The following is a 15,083-nucleotide window of genomic DNA, read 5'->3' on the forward strand; positions in this document are numbered from 1 at the left end:
TTCTCTGTGAGACAGTGGGTGGGATTTGGAATGTTCTCTCAATACGTATAAATACCTGCAACTTTCGCTGACTTGTAGTTTGTGAACTAAACGCTTGTATTCCAACAGTTTTTTACAAATTGTACAAAAACAAAAAACAAATCCAACCTTTTCCCAAATAGCATAGGACAAAACCTAACCTACTTCTGAACAGGTATAACATACATCATAAATGATGTTGCTGTTGCAATCATCAATGCAATATTTCTTCAACATAGAGTTTGTAAATGAGAGAGCAAAATGAATTTAAATCTGTCAGCCTGATTTGATTTTGGACATTGTGGGAACATCACGTAGGCGTCGGCCTACAATAGATAAACGTGAGTGAGATCTATTATTCAACACATATCCCCACTGATTAAATTGTCGATTTTGATTGACTTGCTTTAATGTTTCTTTTTATATAGCTATCTCATAGAGAGAAATACAGTATATAATGGCGTATTTTATGTAGGCACCAACTCTGCCATGGTTCGTGAGGAAAATTAATGGCGTTTTTGTAGGGTTTTTGAATAAACGCCTTAAATAAGGTCTGTGATAAACAGGCATAAGAAAGTTTATACGTTTTGTTCTATGAGATAATCTTCATAAACGACCATCACTTTTTGTGAATTTTGAATAACTTATGCAATAATAAAAAAAAAGAATCATAATGGTAATGCTATTATCTCATAGAACAAAATGTATTAGAGCTCCTAATCCTGTGTTAACTTCAGAATTTATTTTGGGCGTTTTTTCCAAAACCCTATTCTTTCCCCATTCATTTTTCCATAGGGATGACTAAGGACTGCAAACTGGCGAGCACACAAACATTTCAGACAAAATCTTGTAATGGCATCATCTTCATAGGCACTGCATCATCATCATCATAGGCACAGACTGCATTGCCAGGGTATCCCCACGGTCTTCCTTCCACAAGGCGGCGATATTTCTGGACCAAGTCAAATCCACCGAAGAAAATTCAGAAAGGGCGTCGTTTTTAAAGCACGTTGTTTTTTTCGAACAACGGCTGTGTTGTTGTCTTGGTACTGAAAATACAGGCAGTAACTAGCTAGCTAGTTCAGTTCAATACTTGTGTTGCAAAACAGACGTGGCTAACGTTACGCATTTATACTAAGAAGCTCACACTATAGGTAAAACACATTTTATCAATCAATGTTAGCATTGGAAAAATGGCCTGTTGTGTTGAACTGCTGTCTTTGTTATCCTGCAAAGTTAGCTAGCTAGTTATATTATAACTTAGCTAGTTAACGTTAGCTGGCCAATGGCTCATTTAACATGTATTTGAAGCTAACGTTAGCTCCTAGATTGCATACAAAATTAGAAGCATGCATCCTTTTGGTTGATTTGGGCTAGCTAGATAAGAAAGAGATCATGAACGTTTGATTGTAGCTAGAGTTTGGTTGGTGGTTGTCTAGCCTGATGGTAGCTAACTTGTTGCTGATTTTAGTCAATCGCTTCCATCATTCTTCTCTGCTATCCATAATTGATCACGTTGCTATCTATTTAGCAATCCATCTAACTGTCCAACTACTAACGAAATACTTTTGCTTATATTACATTTACGGGACAATTATTTTTCAGGAAATGGAAAACTTGGATTTCTCAGAAGATGAAATTCAACAACAATTGGAGGCACTTGGTTACAACAACATACCAAGACACAGACTACGTGAATTCAAAAGAGGTGGGTTGATAAAATTAGCGAATATAGGTCTACATGTTGATGACCAAATGCTGACTAAACCTGAAATAACTGGGATGTTTTGTGACTTTCACTCTGCAAGTTAGCTGTCAGATTGGTGGAGAAGCAACTTTGTGTGTGTACGTGTGTGTACATATTTAGATCTAGATGAACTGATCCGACATGAAAAATCTAAGAGCCACTCATCCAGTGAATTGAACTCGACAAGATCTCAAAGCACCATCTTCAAAAGTCCTCCTGCAGTCACCAAGGTTAAAGGTAAGATCACAGTACTGTTCTCATGTCCACTGCATAATCAAATATAACTGGGCCTGGTTTCCCGAATGCATCTTAAGGCTAAGTTCATCTTAGAGCCATGGGATCCCATGTTTCCTATGGTTTTAAAGATGAACTTAGCCTTAAGATGCTTTTGGGAAAGTGGGCCCTGGTCAGTAAGTGTTGGTTGCACCGTTTGATGAGCAGTGAGGTTCCTCTTGAGTCTCAATTGAATTTCCTTGTTTTCCCCCCTAACAGTACAGGATAACACTGCAGCCTTCAGAAATGTGTTTGCCCAGGCTGGTCCATCACACCATGAAAGACGGGTACATATTCTTGTCCCAAATCATTCAGTCCCCCTTCATCCAGCAGATAAGCTAGCTGTATTGTATTTATTAAAAATAATATTAATACTAGAATGGCATGTTACTTTGTTCTGTGTTCCACCCAGGTGCTAACCTCCACATACAGCAGAGATAACATTAACTATGGTGCCAGACAGGAGTATGACTCCTACACTCAGCACTCTGTTGCCCCCAAGTACCAGCGCCCCTCAACAGCCCCTAATAGACTGGAAGTGGATCCAGACCTAACTGACCTCCAGCAGTTATCGTTTGCTGTCAGTCAGTCATCCACACCAGACCGAGACACAGGAGCGCATGGGAGACCCTTTATCAAGAGGAAAGTCCTTAGGTACGTTAAGTTTACATCAGGCGGCTTTGTAAAGACTATAATGATCACGTGTGCGACTTTGTAAAGACTATAATGATCACGTGTGTGGCTTTGTAAAGACTAATGATCACGTGTGCTATTGAGGATACTTGAATCAACCTCACTCTGTTTCTTCCTAAAGGAAACAACAAGGACAAGTTCACGTCTGCGATGAATCAACACATAGTGAAGATTCAGGTAATTCAATGTTATACATTATATTACTTATGCAAAAAGGCTTAGGAGTACTATATTTAAAATAAGGCCTGAGGGGATGTGATATGTTGGCCATTATAAACTGTGCAGTTGGGGTCCTGGATGCTGATTGGCTAAAACAGCATTCCAGCAATGTAAACTCAGCAAAAAAAGAAACGTCCCTTTTTCAGGACCCTGTCTTTCAAAGATAATTCGTAAAAATCCAAATAACTTCACAGATCTTCATTTTAACAGTTTCCCATGCTTGTTCAATGAACCATAAACAATTAATGAACATGTACCTGTGGAACGGTCGTTAAGACACTAACAGCGTACAGATGGTAGGCAATTAAGGTCACAGTTATGAAAACTTAGGACACTAAAGACGCCTTTCTACTGACTCTGAAAAACACCAAAAGAAAGATGCCCAGGGTCCCTGCTCATCTGCGTGAACGTGCCTTAGGCATGCTGCAAGGAGGCATGAGGACTGCAGATGTGACCAGGACAATAAATTGCAATGTCCGTACTGTGAGATGCCTGAGACAGCTTATCGTCCTCGCAGCGACAGACCACGTGTAACAACATCTGCACAGGATCGGTACATCCGAACATCACACCTGCGGGACAGGTACAGGATGGCAACAACAACTGCCCGAGTTACACCAGGAACGCACAATCCCTCCATCAGTGCTCAGACTGTCCGCAATAGGCTGAGAGAGGCTGGACTGAGGGCTTGTAGGCCTGTTCTAAGGCATGTCCTCAACAGACATCACCGGGGGTGACGGACGTTTTGTCTCACCAGGGGTGATGGTCGGATTCACGTTTATCGTCAAAGGAATGAGCGGGATCGATTTGGAGGTGGAGGGTCCGTCATGGTCTGGGGCGGTGTGTCACAGCATCATTGGACTGAGCTTGTTGTCATTGCAGGCAATCTCAACGCTGTGCGTTACAGGGAAGACATCCTCCTCCCTCATGTGGTACCCTTCCTGCAGGCTCATCCTGACATGACCCTCCAGCATGACAATGCCACCAGCCATACTGCTCGTTCTGTGGGTGATTTCCTGCAAGACAGGAATGTCAGTGTTCTGCCATTGCGAGGGAAGAGCTCGGATCTCAATCCCATTGAGCACGTCTGGGACCTGTTGGATCGGAGGGTGAGGGCTAGGGCCATTCCCCCCAGAAATGTCCGGGAACTTGCAGGTTCCTTGGTGGACGAGTGGGGTAACATCTCACAGCAAGAACCGCCAAATCTGGTGCAGTCCATGAGAAGGAGATACACTGCAGTACTTCATGCAGCTGGTGGCCACACCAGATACTGACTTACTTTTGATTTTGACCCCCCCCCCCCCCTTTGTTCAGGGACACATTATTCCATTTCTGTTAGTCACATGTCTGTGGAACTTGTTCAGTTTATGTCTGTTGTTGAATCTGATGTTCATACAAATATTTACACATGTTAAGTTTGCTGAAAATAAACGCAGTTGACAGTGAGAGGACGTTTCTTTTTTTGCTGAGTTTATATCATACATAAACTGGGTGGTTCAAGCCCTGAATGCTGATTGGCTGACAGCCGTGTTCTATCAGACCGTATACCACGGGTATGACAAAACAATTATTTTTACTGCTCTCATTGTGTTGGTAACCATTTTATAGTAGCAGTAAGGCACCTCGGGGATTTGTGATATATAGCCAATATACCATGCTTACAGGCTGTCCAGGCATGTTGCGTTGTGCCTAAGAACAGCACTTAGCAGTGGTGTATTGGCCATATTCCACACCTCCTCGGGCCTTATTGCTTAAATATACCACGGGTTTGACACAACTACTTGTTTACTGTTATATTTATGATGGAAACCGGTTCTTGTCATGCGTAAGAACAACCCTTATTGGTGGTATATTGGCCACAACTCCTTATTGCTTAAATATACCACGACTAAAGGCTGCTCTTATGCACGATGTGGAGTGCCTGGATACAGCCCTTAGCCATGGTGTATTGACCATATTGACCACATTGACCACAAACCCCCAAGGTATATTATTGCTATTATAAACTGGTTAACAACATAAATAGAACCGTAAACAAGTATATTGTCTGATATACACATGGCTGAAATGCTGTTTCAGCCAATCAGCACCCAGGATCCAAACTATAGGGTATATAATTGTATTTCGTTTTCAGCCTGTTGTTGGAGCCAGTTTCTATTTATTTGGTTATGCAAATATTTGTTTATTAGGTCATATTGTTCCATTTAGAATAACTTCATTTTATTTCTATATCAGGTGTGTATATATTAATTTGGTTATGTGGTCTTATGATTTGAATGAGAATAGGTCAATTACACCCTCTAGCCAGAATTAAAGTATGGGCAGGCCCGCACAGATATGTTAATTGGGTATTTTGAGACGAGAAGTAGGGCCTGCTAGTTATGGCAAATGTTTGGGTTACTGGGACCCACATACGTCTTACCTTGATCTTTTAATTTCAATGGAATATTGGAACCTCTGTTTACTTTGCACTTATCATTTTGGATTCTACATATAAAGCATTTAAAGTTTTATTCATCAAGCCATTGGATTCTTGACTTTCTATGGATTTGCGTTTCAAATCTTTCAACTGGTTTTCCCATGGCTATTTGAAAGCCACTACATTTAAGTAAAAAGTTCCACACGTTATGGATTAATCAAGACACCTGGAGCAAAGCAGCTCTGCTGACGAGCGACCGTGAGTACAATACCGGTTTAACGTGCAAGCTAAGCCTATCTTTTGTGATTGTTGGTTTGGAAATGTTTGACGCGTCTGTTTTGGAAACAAATGTTGCAAGCTATTCAACTGTGAATAGGTTCGTTAGGCGCTATTGGAAATGTACTGTTGATATTGACAAACAAAGCTTAGTGCTAGACTACCCATGGACTTTTTGGACAAGCTGTTGAGAAGGAATACATCACACAGCATTGTGGAGTTGCAGTTCCTCTGGCGACCAGCCTTCAACAGGTGGCAGTATAGAGCAACATTGAGACCACAGGGTATAATCCTCTTAGCACTACTCCTTAGCCATCTGCCTCTGCAGATCACCACACACTCCCCACAGCAGCAGCATAAGGAGACTTCTTACCCTTCGCTACCATGTATAAAATGTACGACAGTCAGTGGGATGAAGAGAGTGAGGACGGGAATAGCTCCCTAAACTCCGCTTTCTGGTCTGACGGAGAGGGGGAGGAGGAGAAGGTTGAGCAATACAAGCAGGAAGATACAGAGCCCAACAGAACCACTGAACACACACAAGAGGAGCTACCTGTCGCAGAGCCACCTGTCACGGAGCGTCCAAAGGAAACCGAACAGGAGGAGTGTAGAGGAGAAAGGGCTAAGCAGGGTGAAAAGGAAAAGATTGACGAGGAGGGTTACAGCACTCGTGATGGGAGCCCGGCGCTGAGCTTACTGACATCTGGTTATGGCACCTACAGGCCAGACTCTTCAGCTAAGAACGACCCGGAGGGAGAAGACTATAGAGACGACAGTACCATAGCTGAGTTTGACACAGAAAGCCAGGGCCTTTCTGAAATGCGATATGGCGATGAGGATGACCAGTCGCTCGCCAATTTTGATGGTGACGGTAAGGCGGATACCACTGATCTACAGAGCTGTGAGGACACCGGTTTGAGGACGAAGTTGGAAGAAAGTCAAAGCCTCTCTAATATGGCATATTGTGAAGATCATCCTCCTGTTGAATTGGAGGGCAAAGACCACACTGATGTGAACTACTGTGAAGATGACTATATATTGGCTCAGACTAGAAATGAAAAGGCAGTATTAGATGGGATATATCCTGAAGAAAGTTCTCTCACTGAGTCCAAAGACAATGAGAGGCCCACTGGAGAAGGATATAGTGAGGAAGACTCTGACAGGAAAGAAGAGAAAGGAGCAGAGGATGAGCAGGAGTGGGAGGATTTGCAGTCGCTGGCGAGCAATAAAGACATTACGTTAATTGATTCCAAGTCTACTAAGACTTATGAAGAGTGGGAGGATAACAGAAGACACAAAAGGGGTAAACTGTATACCCGGTCTATTCTCCCTATAGAAAGAAATTGTATTTTCAATAGGTAACATCCCCTTAGTCCAAGTATGTGCATAATACACTGACACCCTGTACAAGAGAACAAAGCGAAAGACCTTGCCTGAAATTTTTGCTGAAAGTCATGCCATCCATTGCAGTGGTTTCCAACCTTTTTCGGTTACTGTACCACCAACTGAATTTTGCTCTGCCCAGAGTACCCCTGAAGTACCCCTTGTTTTTTATGTTTTTTATTTCACCTTTATTTAACCAGGTAGGCCAGTTGAGAACAAGTTCTCATTTACAACTGCAACCTGGCCAAGATAAAACAAAGCAGTGCGACAATAAACAGAGTTACACATGGGATAGACAAAAGTACAGTCAATAACACAATATAAAATCTATATACAGTGTGTGCAAATGGAGTAAGGAGGTAAGGCAATAAATAGGCCATAGTAGCAAAGTAATTACAATTTAGCAAATTAACACTGGAGTGATAGATGTGCAGGTGATGATGTGCAAGTAGAAATACTGGTGTGCAAAAGAGCAAAAAAAGTAAAAAACAATATGGATGAGGTAGGTAGTTGGATGGGCTATTTACAGATGGGCTGTGTACAGCTGCAGCGATCGTTAAGCTGCTCAGATAGTTGATGCTTAAAGTTAGTGAGGGAGATATGTCTCCAACTTCAGCGATTTTTGCAATTCGTTCCAGTCATTGGCAGCAGAGAACTGGAAGGAAAGGCGGCCAAAGGAGGTGTTGGCTTTGGGGATGACCAGTGAGATATACCTGCTGGAGCGCGTGCTACGGGTGGGTGTTGTTATGGTGAGCTGAGATAATTCGGAGCTTTACCTAGCAAAGACTTATAGATGACCTGGAGCCAGTGGGTTTGGCGACGAATATGTAGTGAGGGTCAGCCGACGAGAGCATACAGGTCGCAGTGGTGGGTGGTATATGGGGCTTTGGTGACAAAACGGATGGCACTGTGATAGACTGCATCCTGTTTGCTGAGTAGAGTGTTAGAGGCTATTTTGTAAATGACATCGCCGAAGTCAAGGATCGGTAGGATAGTCAGTTTTACGAGGGTATGTTTGGCAGCGTGAGTGAAGGAGGCTTTGTTGCGAAATAGGAAGCCGATTCTAGATTTAATTTTGGATTGGAGATGCTTAATGAGTCTGGATGGAGAGTTTAGTCTAACCAGACACCTAGGTATTTGTAGTTGTCCCCATATTTTAAGTCGGAACCATCCAGAGTAGTGATGCAAGTCGGGCGGGCGGGTGCGGGCAGCGATCGGTTGAAGAGCATGCATTTAGTTTTACTAGCGTTTAAGAGCAGTTGGAGGCCACTTAAGGAGTGTTGTATGGCATTGAAGCTCGTTTGGAGGTTTGTTAACACAGTGTCCAAAGAAGGGCCAGATGTTTAGAGAATGGTGTCGTCTGCGTAGCGGTGGATCAAGGAATCACCCGCAGCAAGAGCGACATCATTGATACATACATACATGCATACATACATACATACATACATACATATACAGAGAAGAGTCATCCCGAGAATTGAACCCTGTGGCACCCCCATAGACTGCCAGAGGTCTCTCTGATTTGACACACTGAACTCTATCTGATAAGTAGTTGGTGATCCAGGCGAGGCAGTCATTTGAGAATCCAAGGCTGTTCAGTCTGCCGATAAGAATACAATGATTGACAGTCGAAAGCCTTAGCCAGGTCGATGAAGACGGCTGCACGGTACTGTCTTTTATCGATGGCGGTTATGATATCGTTTAGTACCTTGAACGTGGCTGAGGTGCACCCGTGACCAGCTCGGAAACCGGATTGCACAGCGGAGAAGGTGCGGTGGAATTAGAAATGGTCAGTGATCTGTTTAACTTGGCTTTCGAAGACTTTAGAAAGGCAGGGCAGGATGGATATAGGTCTGTAACAGGTTGGGTCTAGAGTGTCTCCCTCTTTGAAGAGGGGGATGACCGCGGCTGCTTTCCAATCTTTAGAAATCTTGGACGATACGAGAGGTTGAACAGACTAGTAATAGGGATTGCAACAATGGCGGCAAATTATTTTAGAAAGAGGGTCCAGCTTGTCTAGCCCAGCTGATTTGTACGGGTCCAGGCTCTTTCAGAACATCTGCTATCTGGATTTGGGTGAAGGAGAAGCTGGGGAGGCTTTGGCAAGTAGCTGCGGGGGGTGCGGAGCTGTTGACTGGGATTGGGGGAGCCAGGAGGAATGCAAGGCCAGCCATAGAGAAATTCTTATTGAAATTCTCGATTATCGTGGATTTATCGGTGGTGACAGTGTTTCCTAGCCTCAGTGCAGTGGGCAGCTGGGAGGAGGTGCTCTTATTCTCCATGGACTTTACAATGTCCCAGAACGTTTTGGAGTTAGAGCTACAGGATGCAAATTTCTCTTTGAAAAAGCTAGCCTTTGCTTTCCTAACTGAATGTATTGGTTCCTGACTTCCCTGAAAAGTTGCATATCGCGGGGACTATACGATGCTAGTACAGTACGCCACAGGATGTTTTTGTGCTGGTCGAGGGCAGTCAGGTCTGGAGTGAACAAAGGGCTATATCTGTTCTTAGTTCTACATTTTTTTGAATGGAGCATGCTTATTTAAGATGGTGAGGAAATTACATTTAAAGAACAACCAGGCATCCTCTACTGATGGGATGAGGTCAATATTCTTCCAGGATACCCGGTCGATTAGAAAGCCCTGCTCCTGCTTATGCATTTTAGCAATAGGCCTACGGTCTCATGAGTCTTATCAAGTACCCCCTGTGGATAGGCCAAGTACCCCAAGGGATCCTAGTACCTGGTTGGGAACCACTGATCCAGTGCATAGTACTAATCCCTATTGCAGCACTTGTATAACTAAAATGTGAGATGTACTGGACCTGTCCGGCTCAGTGATCATGCAACACCTGCCTAGCCCTTACTAGCATTGCTTATGGCCTTACACAGTGGTAACTAAGGCTAACGTGTTAATTGTGTCCCCATTATGTCTCCCTTTCAGGTGCAGTGAGTGGGCTGGGGGAGCGTCTGGGAGGGATTCATGTGTCCATGTCCACCCATCAGGAGTTGGAGCTGGAGAGTGATGAAGCAGGCAGTCTGAGTGACAGGTCGGAGTCGGACCATCTCCCAAGTACCTTCAAAGCCTACATCAGAGGCACGGTGGGTACTCTTGCCTTTTGAGAGCTAACATCGGTTTTGTTTATTAATCCCAGAAGATTAAACATGGGTACATTTACATTTGTCATTTAGCAGACGCTCTTATCCAGAGCGACTTAAGTTAGTGCCTTCATCTTAAGATTGATATGTGGTTGTCCCACTTAGCTCAGTCATAGTAACATTTTTCTCAAAGTAGCTATCAGCAAAGTCAGCTAGTAAGAGAAGTGTTAGTTCACGAAAGGGGGGGTGGTGCTGTGGGATTATTTAGGATACTCTTTGAAGAGGTAGAGTTTTAGATGTTTTCGGAATAAATAATTTATCCTCAAGTCCAGGATCTTTTTTGACAATCGTTCCAAACGTATACATGAATGTTTGTTGAAAACAAATGTTGTTTTAAATCTCTTACAGGCCAGATCTGGGAGTGAGATTGACATCAGACCCCAGCCCAAGTCGTGTAAGTACCCACACTGCTGTTACACATGTCATCGTGCTCACTGCAATCTGTCCTGTTACAATGTGCCCCAATTAAACGTAGTCACTCATGTCTGCTCTTGCAGTTATCCGCCCAGTAATGGATCATCCTCACACCAGAAATCTGAAGAAGACAGACCCAGTGGCAAAGTAAGGGGATAATTACCGAAATGTCTAAATAATCAGCCATCTTTTGAAAGATTACTGCTGTGGATCTGTGCTACATTTCATATTGTTCCCCATCTTCCAAAGGTATTTCCAGTACAAGCAGGACTGGGAAATGTTCAAGGCGCCAGGAGAGAAGGATAGGAAAGCACTGCACTGGGAAATCAGAGTATGAACACCTTCTCCATAACAAACTCAGTTGGCTTACATACTTTATTTCAAGACCACTTTTTGCATGTAGAGGACAAATCATGATTAATTGTAATGCTGCATGACCATAATGTCTGAATTAATCACTCTTTGTATTTTCAGGAACAGCTCGCGTACCAACCTTTACCAGTGAGTATGCTTCATTTATAACAATTTTATTATCTTGTAACCATCCTGTCATTCATTATTTCAGGTCAGAAATTTCCTTAAAGGGATTTCCCCCCCAAAAAGAATGTCATTAGTCCATGCCATGTTTGACACAGTCCCGCATAAATTATGCATGTCAACATTCAATATTTCAAGATAAATTGCTTTGAGTATCCTGATGCCCAAAGTGTGTATTGACACATTTCTGTGGACTGTAAGGCAAATGGACAAAGTATTCGTGTTTGATTCCTTTCTCCCCCCTAATTTAGAGAAGACAGGACAGATCTGAGTTTCTTATTCAATGTTGTTCTGAGGGCATAACCACATTTTAAGTTTGTTTAGTCAAGTAATCCAAGTTGATAGAGAATGTATAATACGGGACTCACATTAAAACCAGGGACCTGCTGCATGGCAACCCATGTTACGCTCTCTGCCACTTGGAGCAATGCACCAGGCATGCCTTTTCACTATTAATGGCTGTAAGCCCAACCCACTGATCTTTAAACACGAGAGTTAGAAAACAAAATCAGCATCATGTGTTGAACCTGGGACCTGTTGTTTTATACCCGCTAGCCAACCTGGCTCCTCTTATTTGACTCAAACCTGTCACTGGGTCGCAAGCCACGCCCACTAATCATTAACCAATCACATTCCTAAATGGCTGATTAGACATGGTTGGACAGGTGAACGCAACGACTCCACCTTTCCAGTCATTACTTCAAGGAAGGGTCCACTTTTAAAGAATTTGAAAAGGAATAAGTAAAACCACTGAGGATGCACTGAGCTGTGCTGCATTGCTCCCTGGAAACCACAGACATGGGTTTCTAGGGGGGGTAAATACCTAGCGATGACTGAAAACATTGACATCTTGTAATGTCCCCCCCCCCAGCCGAAGCCTCGAAGAGTATTTGTGCCCAACACCTACGTGGTGCCTACAGAGAAGAAACGCTCCGCCCTGAGATGGGAAATACGACATGACTTGGCCAATGGACTCCTGCCGCCAATCAACTATCGACTCTAGGCCTTATGTACTTTATGCCTTAAATAGGCTCTCTTTTAATCACCGGTTTGCACATCTTATCATTGACATTTATTTATTCACAAGTTTTTATTGAACATATTAAAAGGCATGACAAACATTTGGATCATTGAATATGTTACATGACGTTATTACTTCACCCAGTGCCTTCAAGGCAGGTCAGTGTAGGGGAGTTTGAACGGGTACAGCGGTGTGAAGCATTGGTCGTGCCAAAGCAGCTTGTTTTCCAGAAACTTCACTGCTTCCAGGGTGAGGACCAGGACCTCGTGTTTTAGCATGCTATGAATGTTCAGGCCTGTGGAAGAAAAGTTATCAGGAAACATTTTAACTTTACATTCATTTGCCCTCATCTGTGTAGTAACAGTAAATATCTTACATAGTACCATGTGAACTGTAACACAATGTTGCTCCTAGGTCAATTATACACAGTGTACGAAACATTAAGAACACCTTCCAAATATTGAGTTGCCCACCCTCTTGCCCTCAGAACAGCCTCAATTCGTTGGGGCATGGACTCTACAAGGTGTCAAGCGTTCCACAGGGATGCTGGCCATTGTTGACTCCAATGCTTCACACAGTTAAAGTCAAGCTGGCTGGATGTGCTTTGGGTGGTGGATTATTCTTGATACACACGGGAAACTGTTGAGCATGAAAAACCCAGCAGTGTAGCAGTTCTTGACATAAACAGGTGCGCCTGGCACCTACTACCATAACCTGTTCAAAGGCACTCATCTTTTGTCTTGCTCATTCACCCTCAATGGCACACATACACAATCCATGTCTCAAGACTTAAAGTCCTTTTCTAAATTAGTGTCAACTTACCTATGGCTGGAAGGACATTCACAGTCTTCAAGCTCTCAGTGGCCTGAAGGATGTTCTCAGGAAGCTCTTCGCCCCTGTAAAATATCAAAGACTCAATCCTCAGCTAGGATGTCCACAGAACTGATTTTTTTTTTGTTCACTGCTGATACTTACACATCCACTATCAAAACAGACTCCCCCCCCAATGTCGGTATCTGATGAGGTCCATGAGGTACTGTGGGTCAGGTGTGGGGATGTTCAGAGTGTCAACCACATGGAGATAATCCTGAAAAACCACACCCAACATCAATACAGTAGGAATGTAGATGGCATAATTAAAAAAACATTCATTTGAGAGGATTGATTACATGATAGAGGAAGTTTAAGATGTGAATAAACTTGTACTTGTGAAAAGTGTTTTCACAAATAAAATGGTATATACCTGGGCCAGTTTGGAGCTGAGGGCAATTTTTATCCCTTGAACACGTACTTTCATGGGCAACATGTAGTAAAAACTGGTTGGTCCTCTGGGTCCATGAGAAACACCACCTGCAAAACAGAAATTATGTAATTTATTCTAATTGTTTTAAATCCCTCCAATGACTTTGGCTCTTAGTTGGGACTGTTCCTTCTTCTGGACTGACTGATATTTAGATGACAGCTTAATCTATGTTCATTCTTAGAACTGGCATCTTAAACTAAAATGTAATACGTTTGTTTTGTCAGTGTGTGTGTTGACCTGTATGTGTCTAGTAAAATGCTGTCCTCCACTTAACATCATACTACTGACTTGGCCCATACAGACTGAGACCCTCACCTCCTCTCCATATAGGTGACCTGATGCTTCCATGTCGTGCTTTGCCACTTCCCTTCTGTCTCCAGGGTTTCTTTCCTCCACCTCTCACCTCCGATCTGACCTTAGTGTGGGCACGGCTCTAAGGGAGATTTTCAGTTTCTTATAGTAGGAGCAGGTGCATTTATTCAAATCTAGTTCAACTCAGATAAGTACAGAGCTTTGGGTATAAACCTACAGAAATATGTCTGTACTTCTCATCACCTAATTTGTATAATATGGCCACAACAGCAGTCTGAGAAAGTTGATTATTGGTTCGCTATTGCTACTTACAATTATCTTAATTTCTCTGCCAGAGTTCAACTTCATGGAGTATGTCAATCCTGGTGGCAACAAAATAATTAATGCGTCACTATTCTCACCAAACGATAACAAAGCACTGAATATGTAAGTCTCTCTGGATAAGAGCCTCTGCTAAATGACTTAAATATAAATACTATGGCTAGACATTGACAGTCTTACCTGGTAGGGACTGCAAAGACATCGGGGTGGAGGTCAACCAAACCTAACTGTTTACTGTCCCGCCTCTCCAACGTCTCCACCCATGTCTGTACTGGGCTCAGGTGTACAGGGACGGCAGCATCACACCTCAACACAGGAAAACTGGAGTCTGATGGAGGAGGGGGCCTCTCTGGAAAGAGACCACAAGTCATCAATAGCTTTCTTACATCTGACCTAGTTGGAAATTAATGTTCTGAAAATGACAGACCAACGTTGCATTCAAGAATAGGGGAATACTCTTTTTGTGTCTAGAGTCTGGACAGGGTCTTACAGTCTACATGCATCTGTATAGAACTTGCTTCTTCAAATTCACACAATCAGTTCAATGATCCATAGTGCATGATAGAAGGCAGTGAATGAAAAAGCAGACCTTACTTGCTCTTGCATGGTCCACGAGATTGGAAGGGATGAGTACATTTGAGGGTAGAGCGTTCTCTCCAGAGAAAGATGAAGCCAACTAAAAAAAGGACATCTGACAATGAAATTGTATATGTGCCAGTAATTTCAGCCACTACATCTTTATATATCAATAAAGTGACAGCTAGCTAAGTTAGCATTAGCCTAGCTTAACGCTCACCCTTTTAGAAATGCCTCGACCACACACTGTAACTGATATACGAAACATTTCTGTATAGATAATTAAGCCAACTAAATACGTGCGATTTCTCCAAAACAGTCTTTAAAGAGATCATATTTTGAAACAAACATGCATTTTCTAGATATTTCCGTTTCCAAATAAGAAAGGTCGTGCGACAGTGCTGGTGTGTTGTC

The 15,083-nt window shown here is 42.8% G+C and overlaps 1 protein-coding gene and 1 pseudogene across 1 annotated transcript; one reads left to right on the forward strand and one right to left on the reverse strand.

The window, feature by feature from the left end:
- The first annotated feature begins 980 nt into the window (after nt 1-980).
- Nucleotides 981-12,257, forward strand: LOC106564738 (hydrolethalus syndrome protein 1 homolog). Its single transcript, XM_014131048.2, has 12 exons — nt 981-1,172; nt 1,624-1,726; nt 1,886-2,002; nt 2,258-2,325; nt 2,451-2,692; nt 2,853-2,908; nt 9,971-10,128; nt 10,534-10,579; nt 10,683-10,746; nt 10,849-10,930; nt 11,074-11,100; nt 12,008-12,257. The coding sequence occupies exons 2-12, from the start codon at nt 1,627-1,629 to the stop codon at nt 12,137-12,139; spliced, it is 1,092 nt and encodes a 363-aa protein (XP_013986523.2). The 5' UTR covers nt 981-1,172; nt 1,624-1,626; the 3' UTR covers nt 12,140-12,257.
- LOC106564739 (39S ribosomal protein L4, mitochondrial-like) lies at nt 10,956-15,083 on the reverse strand (annotated as a pseudogene).

Source organism: Salmo salar, chromosome ssa12 (genome assembly GCF_905237065.1).
Source record: "Salmo salar chromosome ssa12, Ssal_v3.1, whole genome shotgun sequence".
In the NCBI taxonomy this organism is placed as follows: Eukaryota; Metazoa; Chordata; class Actinopteri; order Salmoniformes; family Salmonidae; genus Salmo; species Salmo salar.

What these genes read in the sequence shown, in the direction of transcription:
- LOC106564738 (XM_014131048.2), top strand. Translation starts at nt 1,627, where the DNA reads ATGGAAAACTTGGATTTCTCAGAAGATGAAATTCAACAACAATTGGAG. An exon ending in TGCAGTCACCAAGGTTAAAG is followed by an intron (nt 2,003 to 2,257) that starts GTAAGATCACAG and finishes CCCCCCTAACAG; the next exon opens with TACAGGATAACACTGCAGCC. An exon ending in CACTGCACTGGGAAATCAGA is followed by an intron (nt 10,931 to 11,073) that starts GTATGAACACCT and finishes TTGTATTTTCAG; the next exon opens with GAACAGCTCGCGTACCAACC.